Source organism: Lutzomyia longipalpis, chromosome 2 (genome assembly GCF_024334085.1).
Source record: "Lutzomyia longipalpis isolate SR_M1_2022 chromosome 2, ASM2433408v1".
Lineage (NCBI taxonomy): Eukaryota > Metazoa > Arthropoda > Insecta > Diptera > Psychodidae > Lutzomyia > Lutzomyia longipalpis.
In genome coordinates, this window is record NC_074708.1 from 9,054,263 (window position 1) to 9,081,654 (window position 27,392).

The 27,392-nt window shown below is 35.4% G+C and overlaps 4 protein-coding genes across 5 annotated transcripts; 3 read left to right on the forward strand and 1 right to left on the reverse strand.

The window, feature by feature from the left end:
* The first annotated feature begins 4,612 nt into the window (after positions 1 to 4,612).
* Positions 4,613 to 7,983, forward strand: LOC129789023 (U4/U6 small nuclear ribonucleoprotein Prp4). 2 transcript variants are annotated; one of them, XM_055825632.1, is made up of 5 exons: positions 4,613 to 4,688; positions 4,750 to 4,934; positions 4,995 to 5,906; positions 5,978 to 6,254; positions 7,808 to 7,983. In XM_055825632.1, exons 2-5 carry the CDS (start codon positions 4,753 to 4,755, stop codon positions 7,949 to 7,951), a joined length of 1,515 nt encoding a protein of 504 aa, XP_055681607.1. In that variant the 5' UTR covers positions 4,613 to 4,688; positions 4,750 to 4,752; the 3' UTR covers positions 7,952 to 7,983. The 2 variants fall into 2 exon arrangements, with proteins under 2 accessions (XP_055681607.1, XP_055681606.1); XM_055825631.1 differs by having other exon boundaries at positions 4,616 to 4,934.
* LOC129789063 (probable DNA-directed RNA polymerase I subunit RPA43) lies at positions 6,256 to 7,652 on the reverse strand. The gene is made up of 2 exons (XM_055825691.1): positions 6,866 to 7,652; positions 6,256 to 6,802 (listed from the first exon to the last, which is right to left on the reverse strand). The coding sequence occupies exons 1-2, from the start codon at positions 7,574 to 7,576 to the stop codon at positions 6,323 to 6,325; spliced, it is 1,191 nt and encodes a 396-aa protein (XP_055681666.1). The 5' UTR covers positions 7,577 to 7,652; the 3' UTR covers positions 6,256 to 6,322.
* Positions 7,984 to 8,045: 62 nt separating the features above from the next.
* On the forward strand, positions 8,046 to 10,551 carry LOC129788982 (conserved oligomeric Golgi complex subunit 7). The gene is made up of 3 exons (XM_055825540.1): positions 8,046 to 8,247; positions 8,309 to 9,490; positions 9,558 to 10,551. Exons 1-3 carry the CDS (start codon positions 8,134 to 8,136, stop codon positions 10,470 to 10,472), a joined length of 2,211 nt encoding a protein of 736 aa, XP_055681515.1. The 5' UTR covers positions 8,046 to 8,133; the 3' UTR covers positions 10,473 to 10,551.
* A 490-nt stretch (positions 10,552 to 11,041) lies between these two features.
* LOC129788959 (unextended protein) lies at positions 11,042 to 27,184 on the forward strand. Its single transcript, XM_055825478.1, has 9 exons — positions 11,042 to 11,710; positions 16,202 to 16,643; positions 18,599 to 18,781; positions 18,860 to 19,075; positions 19,141 to 19,314; positions 21,788 to 22,433; positions 22,522 to 22,788; positions 23,819 to 24,171; positions 25,726 to 27,184. The coding sequence occupies exons 1-9, from the start codon at positions 11,214 to 11,216 to the stop codon at positions 25,888 to 25,890; spliced, it is 2,943 nt and encodes a 980-aa protein (XP_055681453.1). The 5' UTR covers positions 11,042 to 11,213; the 3' UTR covers positions 25,891 to 27,184.
* The last annotated feature ends 208 nt before the right edge of the window (positions 27,185 to 27,392 follow it).

Consider the following 27,392-nt stretch of genomic DNA (forward strand, 5'->3'; position numbering starts at 1 on the left):
CTTTCGTTTTTCCTTTCTTATGATTTCTAGAATTTATGGATGGATCTTGGATGATGATGTTAACAAACTCTAGTGGAATCTAGTTACGCCTCAGATAGTTGCCAAGAAAAGTCAGTGATAGAAAAGTAAAAGAAAATTGAAGAAAAAAGAGAATCCCCCTACATAAAAATCCGCATGATCACAGAATTCAAACGTTCGACGATTCCCAAACAAAGACACAATTGACCACTGAGGAAGACGCATAGAAGCGTCGAAAGCTTTGGCCCGTAAAATTGAAAGGACGCGTTTGGGTTGAACTACCGTCCCTTAGCTGACGCAATCGGAAGCATTTATCCTATACCAACAAAAAGATGTTTAGACTTTCTTCGCTGCTGTAAAGCTGGTTGTTAGCGCATTCACAGACAATGACCTCATCTATCCGACATTAATTTTGAGATTTGTAACACCTGAGTGAGAGCTGAGATTTATCGGACTTTTACTGAAAGGCTACTTTAATTCAAATTTAGTCAAATACTCAATTGTTTATGGCAATGTTGGAGATTCGGTCAATTTACAAATGTTGTGGGAGTCAAAACGCGGGATCTGACCTTTTGAAAATACTCTTTTATTATTTTTGCGACGTTTCGGAGCTTTATTTCTCTTTCCTCAGGCATCAATAATTGAGGGTATTTTTGTCAAATTAATTTTCACTTTCTGCATCCACTTTGCACCAATTACGGTTCTCATCACCTTGGACATCATGACTTGGACACAAGAGGAAGGAAGGAAGGAAGGAGAAATAAAGCTCCGAAACGTCGCAAAAATAATAAAAGAGTATTTTCAAAAGGTCAGATCGCGCGTTTTGACTCCCACTCAGGGGCGTCGGAACGTTTTCGAACTTGGGGGGGACAAACATTTTGGCGCCCCCTTTCCCTTTTTTGGCGCCCTCCTTCCCTTTTTTTGCGCCCCCCCCTAGTTTGGCGCCCCCCTATACTGGCGCCCCCCCCCCCTATTTTTTTAGGGTCTTTTTTTATATATATAAGTGCGAAACGAGAACCCTCTAATTTTTCATGGACAGTTGCATGATGAACAAATTTTTTTAAAGGTTTTCAAAAAAAAACTTTTCTCGAAGGAAATTACCTTTTTGAAGACCTCTTAAGGTCGTTCCACATTATTTCTTTTCTTCCACACGACGATCTTATAAAAAACGAGAGGAAAAACATAGATTTAAAAAAATGTACGCTTTCCAACAAACACAACTTTCTTTAATATGTATATAGATTTTCCGAGCTACAACTTTGTGTCAGACAATTTGTTTCTATTTTAACGTGAAAATGCATTTTCAGTCCATTTTCCACTTTCCAAATTATAAATAATAAATGGTCAAAAATATCAATTCTATAACATTATTTTAACTCAACACTATCAAAGCTATTGAGATTGAAAGATTTGCGTAAAAATTAGATTTTTTAATAAAAAATAAATGAACAATAAATATTTACAAAACTGCACATTTATTTTTTCCCACCCCACCCTAAGGTCTTTGAATTATTTTTTATAGCAAAGTTATTTTTTATGTTATAAAATATTGGAAATAGCGGGTAACCAATGATCCTAAATTATAAGTAGTAGTTATGCCGATTAGGGAAAAATATTTTTCAAAAAAATTACAATTTTGACTTAAAAAGTTATTTTTAAAAAATATATAGGTAAAGAAGTCTTTCCTTACAATTTGCCCATCTCTTATTTTCAGCCAGTTTCACATTTACTGAGAAAGAAAGAATCATAGTCCGTAAATTCGTTAATTCGATCTTTCGCTTTATACTTTATCATCCATGCTATATTTAAATTTGCAATTATATATTTAATTTATGTTGTATATTTATCTTTGCATTTTTTATGCATATAAACAGTAAACTCAGAAAGTTTCCGAACAAAAAAAAATTTTGAGGAGTTTTTGCATTGTTTGGTTAGAGACTACATACATATATGAGCTTGTAAAATTTCGATTTAAGTAAATCCTAAAAAGAGTAAAAAGAACCAACGAGTTAACAGTAAAAGAATCTTTGGCTTAGAGATTAGCGCGTAGTACTCTTATTGTTAACATCCATAGTTCAAATCTCACCGTGAACATTTTTTTCTTTTTGTTTTTCTATTATTTTTCATTAGATACCTTAATAATCAAAAAAGAAGGATCTGTTTGTTGGAAATCGTCATTCCTATACGACTACAGTGGGGCCCCAGTACAACGACCGCTTGGTTATACTACTCTCGCGCATTGAAAATAATGAGTGTGAAGAGTACATCCGAGTGGTCGTTGTACTGGGGTCCCACTGTATACACATCTACACCGTTTGTCCGATCGCGATGAATGACTCTTATGCACCATACACTGAGTAAATCTTTAGAATTGAATCACAATTAGTTTTAAAAGTATGGGATCGTCTAAGATTCAAAATAAGAGTGAACATTTCCCGGGAAAGCGCTGGGAAACATACAGATTTTCCCAAATAAAGTAAAGGTGTATCATCTACTATCTTGATTAATTTCTGAGTTTATAGGAATTGTAGAATATCGTAAAAGGTCTCAGGTAAGCTATAAAAATGTGTAATATTATGAATTTAAATAATTTTCAAAAACCCATAGAAGGTGGAAAAAATAAAGTCCATTGCAATATTTTGGAAATTAGAGACTAAAAACAAAAAAATACGTGTTAGGGAAAACTTTTTTATTTTTTTTACCTTCTAATGGGTTTTGGAAAATTATATTTTTTACGAAAAAATAAGCATTTATATAGCTTTCATCTGAGACTTTTTACGATATTCTACAATTCCTATAAACTAAGAAGCTAATCAACTAAATATATGATAAACCTTTACATTCTTTGGGAAAATTTGTATGTATGCCAAAAAGGTCCTGAAAATTCTTAAAAATAAATTATAACGTTTCAAGGGGCGCCCTCAGCTTCCTAAAATTATTTGAACGTTCTAAAGGCGCCCTCGCTGTATCAGAGGGCGCCGCGTTTAGAAAGTTCAAATAATTTCAGGAGGCTGAGGGCGCCCCTTGAAACCTTCTTATTTATTTTTGGGAATTTTCAGGATCATTTCGGCGCCCTCTGATACAGCGAGGGCGCCTTTAGAACGTTCAAAAAATTTTAGGAGGCTGAGGGCGCCCCTTGAAACGTTACAATTTTTTTCTTAAATAATTTTCAGGTCCTTTTCGGCGCCCTCTGATACAGCGAGGGCGCCTTTAGAACGTTCAAATAATTTCAGGAGGCTGAGGGCGCCCCTTGAAACCTTCTTATTTATTTTTGGGAATTTTCAGGATCATTTCGGCGCCCTCTGATACAGCGAGGGCGCCTTTAGAACGTTCAAATAATTTCAGGAGGCTGAGGGCGCCCCTTGAAACCTTCTTATTTATTTTTGGGAATTTTCAGGATCATTTCGGCGCCCTCTGATACAGCGAGGGCGCCTTTAGAACGTTCAAATAATTTCAGGAGGCTGAGGGCGCCCCTTGAAACCTTCTTATTTATTTTTGGGAATTTTCAGGATCATTTCGGCGCCCTCTGATACAGCGAGGGCGCCTTTAGAACGTTCAAAAAATTTTAGAAGGCTGAGGGCGCCCCTTGAAACGTTATAATTTATTTTTAACAATTTTCAATTTTTAGTCTTTAAGCTCTTTTTGCGCCTTTGTTTAAAATTTTATTCCTTAATTTTTTTGTCTCCTTTTTTATTATGGACTTATTATGAAAAAAAATTAAAAGGGCGCCTGCGGCGCCCCTTTGTGGTGATTTTGGTGCCCCTGTGTGGCGCCTTCGGCGCCCTTTTGTGGTGATTTTTGCGCCCCTTTGAGGCGTCTTCGGCGCCCCTTAAATTTTTTGGGGGGTACAAAAGACCCCCTGTACCCCCCAGTTCCGACGCCCCTGCTCCCACTCAATTGTTTAATGATCTTTGGAACATTTTGATGGGTTTGAGAAGCTCAACAGACATGAAATCCAGTATATTTCATCGTTTTTCATACAAAAAGTAACTTTTACATATTTTGCTCTAGCCGCTACAATTTTTAAGATATCGTCTTGAAATAAAAAGCAAATAAAACTTTTTGAGTTTATACATCTTTTTGTGGTAGAAGTTTTCAGATATCTCAATCCAATCAAAAGTTATTTGCGGTTAAAATCATGCTCTAATTTCCTTGCCACCCTCCTGTAGTAGCAATACAACAAGCAGTACTTTATCAATAAAGATCAAGATGTGCTGTACAGGTGCAAATTCCGTCAGTTTCAGTGTTTCCGATTCTCAATCTGGTGAGGATAATTTGGAGGTTCCTGCACAAAGCTGGACGGAATTAAAAATCGCTGTAAGATGCTTCTCAGTTTGTTTTTTTCACGTCGATTTTTTTTATTCTCGATTTAGATTTAAATCTTCAATGCCTTTGGATATCAGATAGCGTATTATGATGTCCTCCTTCTCTTGCATGGAGGCTGTTATCCTTGTCAACTCATCCGCACGTTCATTTCCGTTGATTCTACAAATCCCAGTTAGAGAATTTGGCTCGAACTAACACGGAATTTTTCCAGTGGAAAGTATGGACATTCAGGAACTATTGGTTGAAGGGATAATTTTTTTGAGGTTAAGTGTAAACAAACAAATCTTTTGGAAGTGAGATCAAGCGTTGTGCTGTAAATTATTTATTATTTTATTGCATTTAAAGTACATTTTCTTATTTTGAATTATTCAATTTAGTTTTCAATAAACAAAAAGCATTTTATAGAAAATGTCTGATGATGAAGAAATCCTATTTACGCGTCCTACAAAGACAATTCACTACGGATCTCTGGAGAGGCAATCGAATCTTCTGGACATTCAATCTTCCTCCGGTGACGACAAAGACCTAAAGGTCAAGGAATTGGGGCAAATTCACACATCCAATGAATACTTTGATTTGGAAAATGAAATGTTTGTAGAATGAAAGAAATTTTTTTTTTGTTGTATTTTATGAAATGTTCTCTTTTGCAGATCAAAGGACAAAGCTGCTCTGCTGGAGGAATTTGAGAGGCGCAAGAAAGCCAGACAAATTAATGTGAGCACCGATGATGTTGAAGTGAAGAAAAATCTGCGACAACTCAACGAACCGATATGCCTGTTTGGAGAGGGTCCAGCTGAACGGCGCAATCGTCTCCGGGAGCTCCTTGCGTCTCTCGGTGAGAATGCAATAACGCAAAAGATTGCCGAGGAGGAGGAACGGAAGCAGCTGCAGAAGGAGCAGGAGTCAACGTGGTACCACGAAGGGCCTGAATCTCTTCGTGTTGCCCGTATTTGGATTGCACACTACTCCCTGCCACGGGCAAAGCAACGTCTCCAGACGGCAAAAGAACTGCTCAGCGTTCCAAGTGCCACCAAGGCAAGTCGAATGGTGGAGCTTCAGAAGAAATTGCAATCACTCGTCCCGGTGTGTAGTCAAGTTGGTGACACCCGCCCCGTGAGTCATTGCTGCTTCAATGGTGACTCCAATCTCCTGCTGACTGCCTCGTGGTCGGGTGTCTGCAAACTCTGGTCAATCCCCGATTGTGAGCTTGTGCAGAATTTCCGGGGGCATGCCTGCCATGTGGGTGGAGTGGCGTTCCGTAACAATGTTCCCCGAGACGCAATGAATGAGGTCGCGATGGCATCCGGTGCTGCTGATGGCACCGTCAAGTTGTGGGCATTTGGGAATGAGGAATCAATTGCAGACATCACTGGGCACATACCACACCGTGTTTCCCGGCTAACATTTCATCCTTCCGGGAGATTTTTAGGCACCGCCTGCTACGATGCTTCGTGGCGTCTTTGGGATTTGGAGCAAAAGCAGGAGGTTTTGCATCAAGAAGGACATGCCAAAGCTGTTCATTGCATTGCCTTTCAAGACGATGGGAGCGTCTGTGTCACAGGGTGAGTCTCAAAATCAGAGAATTTATCAAATTTCCTGAAATTATAATAAAAAAAACCTTAAACTTCGACAGGGGTCTCGATGCTTTCGGACGTGTGTGGGATTTGAGAACAGGAAGATGCATAATGTTCCTCGAAGGACACCTCAAAGCCATATTTGGAGTAGATTTCTCACCGAATGGTTTTCAAATGGCCACCGCTAGTGAAGATAATACATGCAAAATTTGGGATTTACGCCGTCGTCAGCCAATCTATACAATCCCAGCGCATACAAATCTCCTCTCGGATGTGAAGTATCAGAAGAACAGCGGAGACTTCCTCGTTACAGCGAGCTACGACAACACAGCCAAAGTAAGTTTTCTTAAAATTTCCTTTATTTAGTCCTAATCTTGAAAGGTTTTTTGTTTTTTTGGGAAAAATCACTTTTTCTTCGATTTTCCCTTCTTACTCAATTCATTCTCATGTATTTTCGTGGAGGACAGTTGAGGACTGTCAAGCTGCAATGATTCATTATCCTTTCGTGATTTCTTCCTCGATGGGGCGTCATTTTCCATTGATGTATTTGATTGTTCTTTCTCTCGCTTCACCCTGTTGACAAGGAGGTTGCTTATTGAGTCATCATCGGAGTCGGAAGTTGAGGAATCACCGGGGGTGGTGACTTTCGGTACTTTTGCTGCTTCTATCGTCTTTTTTGTCCTTTTCTTCCCAACTGCTTCCTTACGCACACTGTGTCTATCTGAATCTGATTTTGAGTCCTCTGCTGGTGCGATGGTTACCCTCTTCTTTAACTTCTTCACGCTTGATCGTTCATCAGGGAGAGATTTTTCCGGGGACGTTGAAGGAGGAGTTTTGGGTTCTTGTTTAATTTTTTGCTTCTCAATTATTCCCCGGATTAAGCTCTAAAAGTAAAGGATTTTGCATTATTTTCAAGAAAGTTTTACGTGAAATAATTTTTTTCTAACCTTTCGATCATCTTCCTCATCAGAGGAAGAAGATGAGTCTTGGCTTCGTTTGGAGTTTTCAGTCTTCACAGCAATTGGGGGTTGTTCTGTTGTTTCCTTGTCGGTATCCCAGTCAGAATCAGTGCAGTACTTGATGTTGCTACCTTCACCCCTCTCCTCAGACGTACTCATGCCACTATCCATGCTATCGCGATCCATGAGATCACCCTCAATGTATGGCAGAATGTTCTGCAAATCAAACTTCTTCACTTTGAATGTTATTTCATCGCCAATTTTTAATCTATGCCTCCCGTGTGCCTGGCTGAGTTTGATGGAAACATTGAAGACGCGATAGATGACGACGGATATGTGATCCCGGGACACATGATTCACAATACCCCTGAGGATTGCATCTGTTCGTGGTTTGAAGAGGTAGAAATCAGCTTGGATGGTCAAATGCAATTCCGGTGCATCGTAGCGGACAAGATTCATATCTCCCTGTAGCTTTATGTTCTTCACATCCAGCACAATGCCATTGAGGGTTGCGTCGAAATTACCAATTTTCTTGGTAGCCACACTACTTATCAGGGAATCTTGGAAGTTATTCATTCCCCATGGTGGGAAATCAATGTGGATTGTGTTGTTCATCCGTTCGACGCAGGAACTTTCATCGCGCGTGTAGTTTTCCAATTCGGCCTTTGTGAATTGCACGTAACTTTTGATTTTCTTCATTGTTTTTCACATTAATTTTTGAAAGAATGTGTGCAGAGAAACAAATCTCCACGCGACTTTTAGCCCACTAAACAAAATTTCGCAGAGTTCTCAATGGATTCTCCACGGAAGATTCTGAAATGTTCCACAGGTGTTTCCCAACTGTCATACTTACTCTGTTATACGAATAAAAAAAATATTTTTCCTTATTTTCTTGGATTTTAACACTTTTTTGTTAAACTTTTCTTCCAGATTTGGTCAAACCGTACATGGCAACCGCTGAAAACTCTCTCTGGGCACGACAGTAAGGTTATGAGTGTGGATATCTCGCCAAATTCACAGTACATTGTCACCACATCGTACGATCGTACATTCAAATTGTGGTCTACTGAATAATATGTAATAATAAAAATGATTTTTTAGCATAATTCAACTCAAATTCAGCTAAAATACATCTTCGTAATTTTTGGCGGGAAATTGGTAAAGTTGGTAAAAGAAAGTTCTCAAAACTGTTCTCAAAGTTATTAGACGTGTCACCGCCACATTTCCAAAACAAAAACATTGCGGGAGAAAATCATATGGAAAAGGAAAATAAAAATAAAATCGAAATGGAAGCATTTGAAAATGATAATTTTAGTGCAATTGATTTTATAAATAGTGCCTACACAGCCAATGAATACGAAAACAAAGAAGTAAGCAATGGGAATAGTGCTGGAAGATAAAAAATCTGCAATAAGTTATTTTTCTCTGTAGGATTTTGTGTCTTCCCTTGTTTCTGAGCTCCAGATTTATGTGCAAGATGTGAGCGCAGTTCTGGAGGACACTAGTCAGGAAGTAATTGGGAATATGCCGAAGATTGTGAAAGATATGGATAATTTGAGGCAGGAAGCTGCAACGTTGCAGAGGAAAATGCGAGAGATTCATGTTGAAATTGCTCAGGTACAGGATTCAGGAAGTTGCCTGGCGAATCTCGAGCGCTTGGATACGCTGAAGACAAAGTTGCAAATTGCCAAGCAGGGACTTCAGGAATCTGACGGTTGGGGTCGTTTGACGTCGGAACTGGAGGATTTGCTGGAACGCAATGACATTTTGGGTGGATGTGAGAAGTTGAGTATTCTCCAGAAGTCCCTCATTGCCCAGATGAATCTCCCAGGGCAGAATGAGCGTGAGATGCACGTTGAGGAGGCAAAGAATAAACTTGAAGCCCTTGCGAGTCCACAAGTTGTAAAATGCTTCTCAATTGGGGATGCCACGGAGGCCAGCAAGTATGTTGATATGTTTGGGAAAATGGATCGTCTGCCGCAGTTGAAGCAGTACTACCGCACAGTACAGAAAACCGGACTACAGGGGCAATGGCAGGAGATTGTGGATTTAGCGGAGAATTCCAGTGATGTGCGCTTCCTGCGGGAATTCTATCATCATCTCTTGGAGCACTTTCAGAAGCAAGTAAAGTGGTGTGGGCAAGTTTTTGGGCAGTATGATGGGGTCATTGAGGTTTCATCAATGACAGCAGACACACTCAATAGCCTCCAGCCGACGAGGGAGGTGGCAATTACGAATTTTCTCAAACGCCACACCGACAAATTGGAGGCAATTTCGGAATTCTCCGCTGCTAATCAATTCTTTGGGGTGACCCTGCAGAAATATCTGCAAAATTCGGGATCAACGCTTCCAAAGGAGAAATTAGCGGCTCTCTCGAAAGCCATTTATGACTACTTCCAAGTTTTCATCATCCAATATGGGGCCCTTGAGCAGAATTTGCTTTCATCGCATTTGGTTACGCTTGGACTTGGGAATCAGGTGGTGGCCCTTGAGACTGTCCGGAGTCTGGGGAATTGCAATGCAAAGGTGATTCAGGCAGCATCAAATGCTCTCCAGAGGTGTGAGACAATCACACAGAATTGCGCAATTGGACCACTTGTAACAGTGCTGAATGTAAGTTTTGCAGCAATTAATTGATTGAGAAGTTTTTAATTAATTTTCTTTTTTTCTGTACTCTCAGCTATTCTTCCGGGAGTACTTGGACAAGTACAAGAAGGCCCAGAAGCAATTGGATGCAACGAGAAATGTCCCAAATGTGAATTTCCTTCAAATTTGCACAACTCTCTTGCAACATCTTGGAGATTTTATTCTGCAAGTGAGCACCTTTGAGGAGGAAGTCACGGAAAAGCTCCTGGCAACGTATGAGCAAATGTGCCGGCAGGAATCGTCGTCATTTCAGTACAAAGTCCTCCGGAAGCAGGATGTGAGTGAGTTGAAAAAGATGAAAAACATTGTAAATGAAAGGCACGCACAGGGGGGAGAAAATTCATTGAATGTGTGGTCCCTGTTTGCTGGTTTACTCGAAGTTGTTAAGCCAATTTGTGCGGAGATTCACGATACAACCCTGGCGTCGGTTTTTGCCCCCATTGAGGTGCATCTGAGGAATATTGAGCCAACGGATTTGAGTAGTTCAAGCTCCGATTTGCCTGATTATAGTTTTGCACCGCAGGAGTACATTACGCAGGTGGGACAGTACTTGATGACACTCCCACAGCATCTGGAACCATTCCTCCTATCCCCGTCGGATACACTGAGACGATCTCTCGAGATAGCAGATGAGAAGTATTCTCAATCTTCGACATGTGGAGACGTTCTACTCTCACTAATTGCCGAAGAATGCTGTGCATTGTACATGGAGAACATCTACAAGATTGGAAGTTTGAGCAATACAGCAGCAAAGCAACTTGCAACGGACATTGAGTACTTGGCCAGTGTTTTTGATGAACTACTCGGGCTGAAATTGGGATCACAAATACAACAAGTAGCCATCCTCCTTCGGGCATCTCCTGAAAAGTATCTATCCCTCAGTGCAGGATGTGATCCAAAGCTCGTAACAACAATTCGGCAAATGAGGAATATTATTTCATCGGAATAATTGAATTGAATTAAAAAAAAAATCTTTATTAACTTTATTTGATTGAGAATAAAATATATAAATATACACGAAATGTGTTTGAAAGGAACACAGCTTAAAATATAAAGATATTTTCGGTCGTTTGCGTAAGTGCTGAATAAAGAAGAATTCACAGCTCGGGATAATCAGACTATAACCGGATATTTGTGGTTCCTTCTGCCAGGGAAGTTTGGATTCCCTTCCCGCGGGGTGCGTGAGAAAGTCATATCAATTAATTTATTATAGCTAATATTGTGTGCCAAAGTAAATTCCTTGATCTCAATTTCAATGGAGAAGTTTCGCAGACATGCTGGCAGGGCTATAATTAATAAAAGAAGAATAGAAAGAGAAAGAGAAGTAGTTGAAGCATCCAAAGATCATTTTTTTTTCAATCAATTTGTGTCTTAATCATTCTTATAATAGAGAGAAAATCGAGTAATTTAATTTTTTTCTTTGAAAGGATAATTCCCGTTAATTTATCATTCATTTTTTCAAGTTTGAACTGCAAAACGTTTGAAACTTCATAATTTGGCGCACCTGCAGCTAACTTCATTCATTCTTGTGTCCACACACATCTCATCGCTATAATAATTTCCAGCAGAATAATTTCAGTTTTGTGGTCAAGCTGAGAAGATAATCATCCCTGTGGAATTAATTTCTTCATTAGCCCATCTTTTAGTGAATTAAAATTTATCGGGAAAGTTGAGTGAGGCATTAAAAATAATGCAATTGGTGCGTTTTAGCAGGGTGTTTATTCGGACTCGAAGGTGTGAGAAAAGTGCTCGATTTTGGACGTTTTTCCTGGTCGCGGCTCTTTTCTTAGGGGCAACAGCAGTGGAAGGGGATGTGCGTGGCCTTGAAACTGGGGAGAAAGGCGCAGTTCACGACGGGCAGGCATTAACTGTGAATTATGTGCGAAAGGTGTGGAGACCACATAAAAATACCGAAAGTATCGATGGGGAGAACAACGAATGGGCACTACTTAAGTTGGTGGGAATGGGATTCACGGATCTCGTGGATACCCTTCGTGTTACATCTTCCGCTGATGTGTGCCAAAATGATGGGGCACCACTGGAGATTTTCTCAATTGTCACAGATTCTCTCCTCCTTGCCAAATACCCCATCATACCGGAAGACTCTGATTACTTTCTCTGTTTCTACCCACATGAAAATCATACGGCTCCACCGCGACATTTGGGCCCCAAATCTCGGATTCCCAAGTGAGTGTCTCGCACTTTATTGTGGCTACATTTGAACACATCATTTAGCTGTATCTCTGTAGTAAATTATTATCATACAATTACAGCACAATAACATATTTCTCTGCGGCAATTTTTCACTCATTGCGATCAATTAATTCACATCTGCTGCCTCTTCATCCAACCAATTTATGTATTTAATGTGAGAGCCTGAAGATCAAGATTCTCTCGCATTCACTTTCAATACCAGATTCTCCACCAACATCACCCATATTATGCAATGATACATTATTATTGAATGAGGTGTACATTAAAAAAAAATAATCTCTCTTATTTTGACGCTACACCTTGAAGTTCATTGACTTATTGGCATAATTACATAGAGAGAGAGAGAAACTACAACAGTGTTGTGTCTCTGCCACAGGCAGCACTTCCAATTTTTTTTATGCAACATAAAATATGTAGTAATTTTCCTCCCTGGAAATCACACACAATCTTTTCTCTCCTCCTTCACAACAAAACCTACCGACAAAAATTATTTATTCGCATGATTCATTTCGTTTTTCTCCTTCATACCGCTAAACACCCACGCAAAATGTATATTTTGGTCACAAAATGGTCAAATACATTTTTCTTTGTAGGTACATTTTTATTTAAAAATTAAAGAGATTAACTGCAATGCCTTCTGTCCGTGTGAATATTTTAATAAAAGAGCAAAATTTTGTTTTATTGAGGAACTAGAAAAATCAAAATTTAATCAAACAATCGGGATAATATGCTACTTATTCTCGTAGAAAATAGATAAAAGAATAAAATTTGCCCATGTGACTCCCATAGAATCAGCTGGAAAAACCGGCAAAGATTTATCCAAAAAATGTAACCAATGACATCATAATTGTGTTCTTGTCTTTGTAAATGCATGACGCATTCGCGTTAATGCTTCTTCGAAGAGTTATGATAAGTTCTGCTTCATTAACTGAAAGACAACAAAACACAACAGTGACGTCATTGTTTACATTTTTGGACAAATCTTTGCCTGCTTTTTCCAGCTGATCCTATTGGAGTTACATGTGCAAATTTTTATTAAGGTTAATTAGGATATTGTAGGTTGTATGACTATATGTTATCATTTGAATCATAATTAGGTATAAGTTATGAGCATATACTCTGAAAAAAAATAGTTTGTATTTGAATTTGTCAAAGTTTGTAACTCCCATACATTTTTTAACAAACATGGAAGTGAAAAGGAGTCAAAGCCCTTTTTTGTCAAAGGAGATTACTTTTTAATCTCCAAGTTTGTAATTTCAAAAAATAATACCCAAGTTTGTAGAAGCTTGTAATTGTTTGTAAAAATTTGTATAAAAATCTGCATAGCCCTCCTTACAAACCTTAATAAACCATTACAAGCTTGTTTATTATATTTTGTAACTTTTAAAATAAAAGACATCCTTTTAAATAAGAATCATCAAAATTTATTCAAAATTTCTATTATTATATACAAACACATAAGTTCCGGGTTGTGTCGTTAATTATGAAGCTGGTCTGAAGATCTCTTTAAATGTCCATCTCGGCGATAGGTCCACCCATATCCTTAGACAGAGGTATCCCAGCCACAGCCAAAGAGTTTACAATGGAGTTCCGTTGTGTTTCCGGAGGTTTATTGGCGACGCTGCTTCCTCTATTCGTGGCGAAATTTCATTCTGGTGGCTGCGTAGATGTAAATCAAACTGAAGTCACTCCTCGAGTTCCTCCAGGAGCTCCATAGTTATTCCATTATCTACAAATAAAAAAAAATAGTTAGCGAAAAGAATGTTTAATTCGAGAATTATTCCATACAGGATTGAGGTTATCTTGAAATAACTTACCATTCAATGGTGTATCTGCCTAAAAAACCCCAAACTGCACGCATAGGTTATAAAATTGGGGATTCTCCATGAAATCAATTATTTTCACCGCAATTTTTCACAAAATATCACTTTATCTGGTTTTTAGTGGTTTTTTCTACTTCTAATGAAAATGTACCAAAATAACAACCCCTTCAACAAACTTTATCAAAATTGTTTGCTAAAGTTTGTTAATCGACCAAAACAACAAACCTTTTAACAAGCTTTATCAAGAATGTTTGTTAATGTTTGATTTTCTAAACAAACCATCATACAAACATGTTTGTACTGTTTGTAAAAAAATTGCTCTTCCAAATTTATTAAAATTTGTTTGCAAAAAATTGTAAAATTTTTGTTAAAGTTTGTACTTCTTTGTATTTTTTCTTAAATTTACAAACATTTTACAACCAATGATGTCCAAATACAAACTATATTTGTTAAATTGCATATTTACCTCCAAATTAATATCCTTTGACAAACTTTGACGAAACTCGCTACAAACTATTTTTTCAGAGTAGGTACCTAGTAAATGTACTGATTTCTCTTATCAGTTCCATACATCATGTTAAGGTTCAATTTATGGGTTTAAGACCTTTAAGGCCTTGATAAACAGTTTAACTTCTCTAAAATCCTAAATTCAATATATTTAATTTTTTAGTGAATTAGATTTCGTAAAAAGAAAATCAGGAACTTCTAGAAATGAGCTAGCTCGCTCTAAAATTTAATTTCAAGTTTCTGACTCTGAATGTTTTAAAGTAATAAATCTTAATAGGATCAAAGCATGGAACAGTTTTCGCATAATCTTTGAAGTTTTTCTGCTCATAATAATTTAAAAAAAAATTGCTGGCACAACTGCTGACCATAAAATACCAACAAAAATGAGCTAAAATTGTCAGAGTGAAAGTTATGTCTATTTTTATGTTTTTCTTAATAATAAAATTTTAAATATAATAAATAAATGCATAATAATTTGAAAATGAGAGCGATATTTCGTTTAAAATCATTTATTTGTCTGTAAAATCGAAATTCTGGGGAAATTCTAGAATTAACACGGTTTTATCCTTAAAAACGGATAAGAAAGTAATCAATTAATGTCAATTTTAGCAAAGAATGTTCATAAAACCATTTTTCTTTCTTAAGGGGGATCTCTTTTGAGAGCTGGTGAAATTAAATTTTTTTTTGGGTTTTCCTTAAACTTAAACGGAAAACCAAGTTTATGAAAAACCTTAAGAATGTGTAAATTCTAACAGCTTTCTTAAAAGACTCCCTTTAACGGGAATAGCATTAAGAACAATTCTGCATTTTCAGCAATAAAAATTCGTGGAAAGTGAATGAAAATAAAGTTCTTTTGATGATGATTCTAAGAAAAACCAAATGAGAGAATTTCTTCTTACCGAAAGTTTGGAATACCTACAAATTAATAATTTTTCAATAAAGTGACCCACACTCTACCTCATCCTCCTTCCTTACCTAATTTACTTTTTTTCATTATGTTTGCACATGGTTTGTGCATGGCAGAGAGATGCCACTTTGAATGTATTTGAAGAAACGTTAAAAATAGATGTTGGGTTTTTACTCGGAAAAATATGTAGGATAAAGAATACTTAATACAGCAAACCTTGCTGTAGATGATCTCGATTGTATGTATGCAGAGGAAAATTCTCAAAATTTTATGAATACATCCAATTTTAAATCGCGAATTAACCGCTTTAATCTGGTTTATTTTTTTTCCTTTCATACTTTGCGCAATCTCATTCACATTTTTTTTTCTCTTCCATTTCATCCTCTAACGTAAGCTGCGTGGGTAAAATTTTAATACATATATAATTTATTAGAGAGAACAAAAAAGGAGGAGGAACAATATGACAAAACTTTTTGTTTTGGTCTAGCACATTTAACAATATTATTTGTATAAATATGTCTCGTTAGCAGAAATTATAATCAAAGAAGAGGAAGTTGATGAATTCTTTTCTTTATCAAAAGAAAAATAATATTGTGACATCTGAGCGATAGAATTTTGTTAAGTTCAACATTTTTTGATCATCAATATCACATAGCAGCATTATATACAAAGTTATAAGAATTATCTTTAATCGAATGTTTGTTTGTTGCCCTAAGCTAATAGTAGATTTCTTGATCTGATTATCAATATATTGTTTTATGACTTTTACTATTGAACGTTAGCACTTTGTTTAAGAAGAGCAATGAGAATGTTGTGGAAGGACATTAGACAAATAATTAATAAATGATTTTACTACAGTAAACAAATATTCTGGAAAATGTCGAAAAATGATTTTTTTTGTGTTTGTAGACAATTTAAAAAAAAATAAATTGGTCATTGTAGTGATGAAAAAAAAATTAACGAAATACTATATTATCAATTTTTATTGCTGATTTTTCAAACAATATTGTACACACAGCGATACTTTTCTTTCTCTGCCCTCACACATGTGATGTGTTGTGGTGACTGTACATATGAACATACAATAAAATAAGCTTTTAGTCATGCTATGCAACAAATCACACAAACTCAATTCAATCGACCCTTAATTTATTTCTCGCGCAGACAATTCTTTTGAGTACTAAATTCTTTTACCTACAAAATAGTAATTATACAAAATGTCAACAGAATGCACTTTTCGGCACCTGCTCTGAGGCGTACTGAGCGCGATGCCAAATTGGATGAGAATGCAGAAAAAGGGAGATTAATGCAGAATTTGGATGGTGCTGCGCAAACTGTAAGCTCAGTTGGGATTAAAATTGATGGATTTCGCGTGGAGCATGCAGAGAAGGAGCCCCAATACTCCGAAGATGGTGTACCGGAGCTTATGAGTGAGACTCATGTGGTTATGCGAATTTTTGGCAATGGTTTCGTGGAGAACATGGAAGTTGTGTTAACTAATCAACCAAACGTGTTTGGTGGCTCGTGCCTAATGCCGTGCACAGAGGCATTTCCCATAATCCCCCATTCCATTACAAATAGAACAGCACTCGTGAAGATCATCGTACCACATATCGCGGGGGATTTATATTTTTGCGCCAAAGTATCTCACAACGGAACAAGTGACGAGGTAAGTAAAATCTCTCACTTTCCTTTTCTTCTTGCACATTAATGTAGAATTTTTCCTCCATTTGCGATCTCGTGCTATTTTTTTTTCACACACAAACACACCCATTTGGTCCTGATTATGTATGCCAGGGTCAATGGTATATACATACAACAAATAATATAATATTCCTCCTCTTATGTACATTACATTACTATTTAATAAGCTAAATGTAAAAAAGAAAGAAAGAAAAAAATTAGAGTGAGAAGAAACTCATTGAAGAATTTTCACGCGACATTCACGTAGGTGTGTGTGTGACGACTTAATGGGAGTTTATCAGTTATAAAATTCATCTTATCATCTTGATGAAGGAAAAAAAATCTGTGTCACTTGCAACATTTTTCTGATTTCAATTTTTTTTAAAAGATATTATTTTCACAATTCCTAGCTACATTTTAACTTATTTATGCAGAATAAATAGCAGTGGCGTAGACAAGAAAAGGTAATTTGGGTATTTGAACGAACATCCTAAGAATTCAGGAGGGTCTGTCTATTATTAGAAGCTTTAGAGAGGAAAATAAATTATTTTTAGGCTAAAAATTAGATTCTAAAATTGTTAAAATTGGATTTAGAGCGTTAGAATAGAAACGTCAAATGTTAGAAGCGAAATGTCAAATGTAAGAAATGTCACACCTAAAAATAAACGTCAAACGGTAAAATAGTTACGTCAAGAGAGAGAAAATAAACGCTAAACATTAGAAACTAAACGATAAAAGAAATGCCAAGATTGAAAAGGAAAATCAAATGTCAAACGTAAGAAAATAAACGTCAAAATTGTGAAAAACTGTAGATTTAAATGCCAGAAACGTTAATTTGGTTTAGTAATTTCAAACTTTATAAAACTCTCTCTGAACCCATGATTAATTTGATTTTATGTGGTTCATTCTGATAAAAATCTTTTCTTTTTTAACAACATAAAAGATGTTGCAAGATTTTGACAGCTGATGTTTTTATGTCATTTTATAAAAAAAACAAAGAATTTATTGTTCCAGAAAACAGTCGGAAATGTCTCTATAACGAGCCCTGGAAAAGTAATTTTCTTTCAAAAATTCGATTAAAGAAACAAATAAAATGTCAAAATCTTATAAGATTTTCCCAGAATACAAAAAATCTTAAACTGAGTAATTGTAAGAAAATAAAAGAAAAGATTTATTTCAGAATCTAATCTTATTAACGTCCTTTAATTTTAAAAAACCTAAATAAAACATCCCCTCGAATAGAATTCTAACTAGGGGAGGGCGGGGCTAATAGTCACTTAAGGGTTAGGAAAAAGCCTAAAATATCATATTTCCTAGCTAGATAGAACAAAATGATCTGAGAAAGAGTTGTAGGGCAAGAAATATCCTAAAGAATTGAGCTATACATTTCGCTTTATCTATTTGGGAAATATGATATTTTGAGCTTTTTCAAAACTCTTAAGTGATTTTTTTAACCCCGGTCTCCCCTACAGTTCTGAGATAAGGGAATATTTTTATTTCTAAATTAAACCAATAAATTACATTTAAATAGAAGAATTTTGTAAAGAAAAAATGTTTTGTAGCATTTTTTTCGTTGAAATTCTAATAAAAAAATTACATAAAATTGAAATATAATCGTATTGCTTATCTTCAATTAGCTAATGCGATTCCTGATAGTTGTTTGCATATTTCTTGAACACAAAAGTGTCCAATGTGTCCTATTTATTGATTTACCTTTAAAGACCATAAATTATACGGACACTCATTAAGTAAATTAGACGTTTTCATTGGGACATTTATAACAGTTTTTCTTCAGAAAAAATTTGCACAATATTCTTTGCACAGAGGAAGCAAAATTTCGGGGAAAAAAGTGCAAAGAAATATCTTTTCGTGAAGTGTTAATTTGTGAAATAAATTAAATTAGCAAATTTTTTCAATATGTACAATATTCTTCTTTTATAGCTGGCTACTCGGACATTACCGTTTGTACATCAGGGATCAGCAAGTTGGATGCGAATGAGGGGTTATGAGAAACTCCTCCCTTTGTGGGTATCAATAATCATCATTATTATTTGTTTGATGTTCTCCGCACTATTTTCTGGGCTGAATTTGGGATTAATGTCACTCGATAGGACGGAATTGAAGGTAAAAAATTTTGCTTCTTTTTAAAGAATTTTTATTGAAGTATTTTTAAATTTGTGAATTGTTCTTTTTTTTTTGTAGATTTTAAGGAATACCGGAACGGAAAAAGAAAAACATTATGCCCGTCAGATTGAACCAGTGCGAGATCATGGAAATTACCTTCTGTGTAGTATTCTCTTGGGCAATGTCTTGGTGAATTCCACCTTTACAATCCTCCTAGATGGGCTTACTTCGGGCCTTGTGGCTGTTATTTGTTCCACAATCGCCATTGTGATATTTGGTGAAATTACTCCGCAGGTAAATTAGTTTTTTTTCTTAATTAAAATTCTGAAAATTAATTTTTTTAATCGTTTCGAATTAAGGCAATTTGTTCGCGACATGGATTAGCTGTTGGTGCCAAAACTATTTACATTACAAAGGCTGTAATGCTCCTCACGTGGCCCCTAGCCTACCCAACATCGAAAATCTTAGATGTATTACTCGGTGAAGAAATCGGAAATGTCTACAATCGTGAGAGACTTAAGGAATTAGTTCGGGTAAGTCAAATACGAAAGCAATTTACGTCTTATCGTGCTTATCTTTCATTTTTTTTGTTGTTGTTGCTACTAATTTCAATGACGTCATAGAATGGATAGATTTTAGTGTGTAGAGTGAAAAAAAAAAAGAACAATTAACATTGCGTAAGGGGGATGACTTCAAATTCACAAACGTGATTTTACTACACCCCACAAAGCCTCTTGATGAAAGAAAACACGTAAAGCACACACACGACACTGCGACATCTCTCAAGAAGTGACTCACTTTTCTTGTTACTGAGTGATGGTTTTTTTTCCCAAACTAATTGTACGTTCCCTCCTAGAAGCACATGGGGATTTTTTCCACTGAAATTAATTATCTTTTAGTCACAGTATTAAAGACATAAAATCATTCATAATAAAAATTTGTGTGAAGATTTGTGATTGAAAATTTTCCATTACCAAGGAAATTTTAAAATCTACCCAACTATCGGTTTCAAATGCAAGAAAATTCTTCGTATTCGCCCTTATTTGACATAACCAACCAATAAGTCCTTCTAAGTTACCTATAAATGGTGGAAAAATAATGATTACCTGTGTGTCCTAATTGATTGGTAAATAATAATGTATTATAGTCTGCAAATATTTGTATTTGGGGTAATGTGGAGAACTCTCTGGGGTTCGGAAAGAAAGACTTTTTCTGATTCACCCCACAATGCTGTAATAGATGGTCCCATAGTGATAGATAAAATGTGAATAAAACGTAGGAGAACGTATCCTAATTCCGACCTCCAAAGGTACGCGCAAAATGAGAAAAAATGGTCTAAAATAAAAAGAAATATTCTTAAATTTATTACCATTATAAAGCCCATTTAATGCTCTTTTAACTCTCATAGCTTTCCACATTTAAAGTTTTATCAGTTTAAAGTAATAACGGATTGAAAAAGGCCTTAAGAGGTCCGAATTGGGCCACGTTCCCCTACATATTTAGCTATAGATACCCTAGAACAATTGCATGAGCGAAATTGGATATTTTTATCTTTCATTATCCGTGCAGGTTTTTAAACTAATTTGGTTTGATATGACCAACTCATGGAAATTTAAAATTAACACCAAAGCTCATTAACTTAAATATTTAACTGGAATTGAATTATTAAATGCCTTTTTATGAAAATGGACATTGATTTAATGTGTGCGAATTTTATTTTTATTAAAACTTCATTTAAAAATAAACCTAAATGAAAAAATTGGCAAAATGGCTCAATATAGACATTGATATGTGACAGGGCAAAAGAGCAAATAATGTTGACTCTCATTGATTTCTTATATATATTCTGTGATCAAAAGAACATGGACGTAGTCAGAAATACATTTCAAGAGGGTTTTGGACTAAAAATTAAATATTTAAGGGTTGAAGTTTAATGGAGATTGGAATTGATACATAAAATTAGCAGTTTTTGACATTTTACCAATTTTACGTTGGACGTTTCTGTTTTATCATTTGACGTTTCTTTTCTAACAACTTGACATTTCTTTCTTGATATTTATAAGATTTCATTTCCAATATTTGAAGTTTACGTTCATATACTTGACGTTCTTTTTGACATTTGACATTCATTTTCAAACGTTTGACATTTGAAATTTGGCATTTTTTCTAACCTTTGTAACATTTGACAGTTATTTTCTAACGTTTAACGTTTATTTTGTAACATTTGACATTCTTTTTTAACACTTGCCATTTATTTTGTAGAGTGACATGGTTTTCTAATATTTGAGATGTCTTTTTAGCTGTGTTTAAATGTTTGACAGATTCTTCCAAAATTTGGCATTCTCGATGTTCTTTTTCTAACGTTTGACGCATGACAATGTTTGTTTTCCAATGATTTAAGTTGATTTTTAGACGTTTCTTTTCTAATGTTTAATTAATGTTCTTGATGATTCTTTTTCAAATGTTTAACAGAATTATCAAAAGTTTGAATTTGTTTTCAAACGTTTATAACTTTAGATATTTCTTTGACGTTGCTTTTATAACTTTTGACGTTTGTTTTTTTTTTTTAAATTCAACGTTTATTCTCTAATTTTTGTCGTTTTTTCTAACGTTTGACTTTCTTTTTAGCTGTGATCTTTATAACTTAAAAAAAATCATTTTGGCCTCTAAAGTAAAGCCTAACTTACCTAAACTTTTAGGCTATTTAGACACCCAAACACCCTCCCTGGCTACGCCACTGCAAAGTATATTGCTTATGCGATTTTTGATGTAGTCAAAATTCCAGCAAAATTATAATAACGATTTTAATTGATAAATTATAGTACAATAAATTGATTTTTCCCATAGAAATTCTGTAATATAATTTTAAAAAGTTTTTTTATTTAAAAAATTAAAAAAAATCAAAGTTTTTTTTTGCAATATTCTTTGTGTCTGAAAAGCTTGAAAAGCTCCTCGATATAAATCAGCATGATTTAATGTTTTTTTTTCTTTGCATTTTATATTCAGGTCACGAAAGACATAAATGATTTAGACAAGGATGAAGTAAATATAATATCCGGTGCTCTTGAGCTACGCAAGAAGACTGTTGGGGATGTGATGACTCACATTGAGGATGCCTTCATGCTGGAACTTGATGCTGTACTTGATTTTGAGACTGTGTCCGAAATTATGAAGTCCGGATTCTCCCGGATACCCGTCTTCGAGAATGAACGCACAAATATCGTTACGCTTCTGTATATAAAGGATTTGGCATTCATTGATCCAGATGATAATACACCATTGAAGACACTCTGTGAATTCTATCAGAATCCATGCCATTTTGTCTTTGACGACGTCACACTGGATGTAATGTTTAAGCAATTCAAGGAAGGCAATAAGGGTCACATGGCGTTTGTGCATCGTGTCAATAGTGAGGGTGATGGGGATCCCTTCTACGAGACCATTGGCCTGGTGACGCTCGAGGATGTGATTGAGGAGCTGATACAGGCAGAAATTATGGATGAAACGGATGTTTTCACCGACAATCGAACAAAAGTCAGGCGGAACAAGATTAAGAAGCAAGACTTTACGGTATTTGCTGAGAGGCGTGAAAATCATCGTATTCGCATCTCACCTCAACTTACCCTGGCAACATTCCAATATCTCAGTACAAGTAATGACAATTTGATTTATTTTTTTTTCTGTCGGCATTTTCCCTGGTAATCAATCTCTTTTTTTATTAACTCTTCGAAACTATTTAGCTGTGGATGCATTCAAGTCAGACTCAGTGTCTGAGACAATACTGCGGCGTCTTCTCAATCAAGATATCATCAATCACATCAAATGCAAGGGCAAGGAGCGTTCTGATCCCAGCATGTTAATCTATCAACAGGGGAAACCCGTGGATTTCTTCGTACTCATCCTAGAGGGGCGCGTTGAGGTGACTGTTGGAAAGGAGAATTTGGTATTTGAGAGTGGACCATTTACCTACTTTGGCACTCAGGCGCTCGTACAAAATGTTGGAATAAGTAAGTTTTTTTTCGTAGTTTAAAACTTTAGAATGGGAAGGAACAGTAGCGTAGCCAGGGGGGTCGAGTTTTGGGGGTCAAAACCTCCTCCTCGAGGCAAATTAAGGGGAGTCTCTTTTGAAAGCTGGTGAAATTAAATGTTTTTATTTTTCTTGAACTCGGTTTTCAAGTTTTGGTCATATTTAAAGACTTATTATTGAAGAGTAAGAAAATCACTTTCCGCCATTTTGTGTGCGACGCCATCTTGTGATTTTCCTCAAAACACACAAAGGTAGGTTTTTCTCAGGATCTACTGGATGGATTTTGATGGGGTAAAAAGCAAATGAAAGAGAACATTTCAGTGGAAAATGTACCGGAACAGAATTTTGAATTTCTATTCTGGGACTGAGAAAAGTGGAAAAACGTCAATCGTGAACTAAAATCACATTTTTTCATTTTTCTAAGCCCCAGAATGGAAATTTAAAATTCTGTTGCACCAAAATCTGCATTAGTATCTCCTATTTCATTTGCTTTTTACCCCATCAAAATCCATCCGGTAGATCTTGAGAAAAAATCTACATTTGTGTTTTAGGGCAAATCTGTGGAAAAGTCGGAAAATCTCAAGATGGCGTCGCACCAAAGATGGCGAAAAGTGATTTTCTTACTTTTCAATAAAAAGTTTCTAAATGTGACCAACACTTGAAAACCGAGTTTAAGAAAAACCCCAAAAAAAGGAAAACATTAAAAGTATGTCAATTCCAACAATTTGCCCAAGAGACCCCTCTTAACTTGAGAAAAGATTGACCAAAAAATTTAAATTTGCAAAATATCTCATCAAGGCTACTTAACATCATCTTCTTTACCCAAAAAACCGAATTAGACATCCGTCGGATGATGCTTTCTTGGCAAAACCAATGCCATGCATAAAAAACTTAGGTCATGCATAAAATTTTCAATCCCAAACTTAAAATAACTCCCCCCAAAATTTCGTCCTGGCTACACCCCTGGGAAGGAAGATTCCAAAATGAATTTTTCATGTAATATTTTTCAGTTGATTCGCCCCAACAACAGATTATGGGCTCTCTTCAATCCCTCAACATGGACGCCCTGTTGAGGCATACTTTTGTGCCGGATTACTCAGTGCGTGCCGTCACGGAGGTGGTGTACATTGCAATTCGTCGAACCCTCTATTTGGCCGCTAAACGTGCCACACTGATGGAGCGTTCGCAGAAATTCGGTGATCAAAGCAGTGATGCCATCGACGATGAGGTGCAGAAGCTGCTTCATTCTCTTGACGAGGATGATCGCAGTATTGGTGCTGATACGGCCAATTTGATGGTGAATACACCAAAGATGACAAGCAAACCGCCCAGCAAGTCACCATCACCAATTCCACTACAAGTGGTAAGAAAAGGACTTTATTCGTTTTTTTTTCAGTGAAAAATCAGGATACGCAAAATCTTGTTGAGAATCAAAAAAAAATAAAAAGAAATTGTTAAGGAGTCTTTCAATTTTCAATTGGGAAGCTTTTCCCAGCTTTGATAAAGATTTGTCAAAAAATTTGAAGAATGACGTCACATTTATCTTAAATTCAAAAGGGGTTAATTCTGTTTAAGAAAATCGTCAATTAGAAGATTTTTTTTAGTATTCTAGGAAAAAAATTAAAAGATTTTAACAGTTTGGGGACTATTCTGATAAAAATCTTTTCTTTTCTTTTCTTTTGTAACAACGTAAAAGTTGTTGTGAAATTTTGACAGATGGTGTTTTTCAATCGTTCTATAAAAGAAAAATAAAGAATTTGATATTCCAGAAAAAAACTCAGAAAGATCTTTACAGAAAACTAGGAAAGTAATTTTCCTTCAAAAACACGATTAGAGAGAAACTTACTTACTTACTTAACCGGCGCTACAGCTGGTCTCCAGCCTTGGCCTGATCAAGGATCCTCCTCCATCTGTCCCTATCCCGCGCCACTGTCCGCCAGTTCGGCACCCCTATTGACTTGGCGTCCTGGTCCACGCCGTCGATCCATCTGAGGCTGGGCCTTCCTCGTCGCCTCGTGCCATAGACTCTACCCCAGAGGACTTTCCGGGCTGGGTCGTCTTCATCCATGATTAGAGAGAAACAAACTGTCAAAATCTTATGAGATTTTTCCCAGAATACCAAAAATCTTATAACTGATGAATTGTAAGAAAAGGAAAAATTTTATCAGAATCTACCTCTTTGTTTGTTTCTCTTTACTCGTGTTTTACCTATAGGAAAAATTACCTTTCCAAGGCTCTTTAAAGATCTTTCTGTCTGTTTCCGGGAACAACTTTGTTTTTCTTTTACGGAAGACAATAGATGGATTAAAAAAAAACTTCAACTGTCAAAATCTTTTAACCCTCCTTATACTGTGATCAAAACACTTTCGAGCATTACTATGGGGTAAGTGAGCGACCACATAGAATTTTTCGCAAAAAAAGCAAATTATTTCGGTCAAATGATCTTTAATAGACTCCTTGGTACTCCCTAAGAAGTCTGTTGTCATTTTTAGAACACAAAAATTAAATTTTAAATGGATTTTTGATGATTACTTCAATGATTTTTTTGAGGTTAAAAACGTCAAGAAAAAGACAAAGTGTGACAAAGTGAAGAGAAAATGGAATAAATTTGACCGTTACACCAATTTTTGAATTCCCTCTTTTTACATTTTTGTTAATAAATATTTTTTTGGTGGCCGGATTGACCTGAAATTTTTACACAATCTTCTCAGATAACCAAGGAACTTATTTCCAGAAGTTTAGTTCTATACCTCTAAGAACCAAGGCGCAATTAATCGAAATATAGCTGTGGGGTCGGTCACCTACCCCTCATAGTATACGGAGGGTTAAAAACAATTTTCAAGTTTTAAGAAAATAAAAGATTTTCGACAGAATCTATCTCAATATTTAAAATAAATCATTTTTAACTTTTTTACAGGAGCCATCAACAAAGAATGCTTTAGCAACCACGAGCACTGCGAACAATATTGTACTCAACAACGGCGGTGGTAGTGCCCGGAGTCACAGCATACCGAATCAAAGTTACAAATTAATGGGAAATGATCCCACACAGACCCCCCTTTTGCCACGATCAAAATCTTAGCGAAACGCCGTTCCTCCTTTGGCGTTGAAGGAGCAAAAAAATGCGGAGGAATTGAATTCCCTCTAGGAATTTTGCAAACTATGTACTTCTTTTTTTTTACTTTACACAAAAGTGTATCATGGCATGATTTTTTTTTGATATGCAAGTCTTTTTTTTATTTATTTAAGTACTTATAAATCATCAGAGAAAAAAACTGTTTTACGGATTTATCTATGAAAATTTATCTACTTAAGTATTGTATATTCAGTTTCCAAAAAAAGTGCTTAATATATATATTTTTTCTGTAAAAGATTTTTTTCTTTAAGTTTAGAAGCAAATAAAGTGAATAATTTTTACATTTCTTAAATTTATTATCCCAAAAAAAAACGTATTACATACTTTTTTTTTTGAAATGTGTTAAAGCTATTTAGTTTATGTTATATACCTACCTAATGTTAGTAAATATTATTTGAAAATTTACAAAACAGGAATGTACTTTAATAAAAAGATAGAAAAAAATGAAGTAAAAAAAATCATAAAATTGATTGTGATGACTAACAAATCTTTAGAGCAAATATTTTCACACAAAAAAAAAACAAGTTTAGAGAATAATAAAAAACTTTAAGGTGCTTCAATCAATGTGGATTAGCTTGTGTGGTACCTACACATTTAGGAAATAAATTAATAAATCAACCGAAAATCGAAATAATTGGGAGTGAACGTAGATTTCATCTTCCTTGTAATAAAATAAATTAAAAAATAAATAAATAAAACAAAATTGCACAGAAGCTTGATTGAAGTGCTTTAATGAAAATTACCTCGTAAATATCAAGAAAAGTACATGCTTATTAAAAAAAATAAATAAAATTTGATATGATAAAAGCGAATCCATACATATAACTGGAGCTTTGAATTTCCCTTAGCCATGTAGTTACAAAGAAAAAATAAATAAATAAAATTATGTATTAAGGGTCAATGAGATGAAAGAACAAAGAATTGTATTGAGAATTGACTCCAAGAAATGTAGAATTAACGAAAAAGAAAAAAAAAACACAAAATATTTACAGGTAAACTGCAATGTTTATCGTGAAAAGGAATAATTAGAAATTTAGTAATGTCGAGAGGATTCAAAATCTTCTTTATTTTAGTAATTATATTATTCTCTCTAATGAAATTTTTTTGTGTCAATACGTAGAGGTGCTAAAAAATCTTGCGTTATTAAGTCGAATCCAAAAAAAAATTGAAAAAAATGTTTCCTTAAAAACCGTTACTTATGCCGGTATAAAACAATAAAGTTTTATTCAAAGATGTAAAATTCTGTTTTTCTTTTATTTTGTAGTTCGTGCCGTTGCATAAGCCTATGAAGCATTTGATGATGTTTCATTGGTTTATGAAAAGTTTCATGAAACATGGATACATTGAAACATTCAATTTTTTCATCGTATTACATACTTACATAATTTATCAGGAAAAATATTTTTTGCCTCTTTTGAGTGACTTTCATGCATTTTTTAACTTTAAAA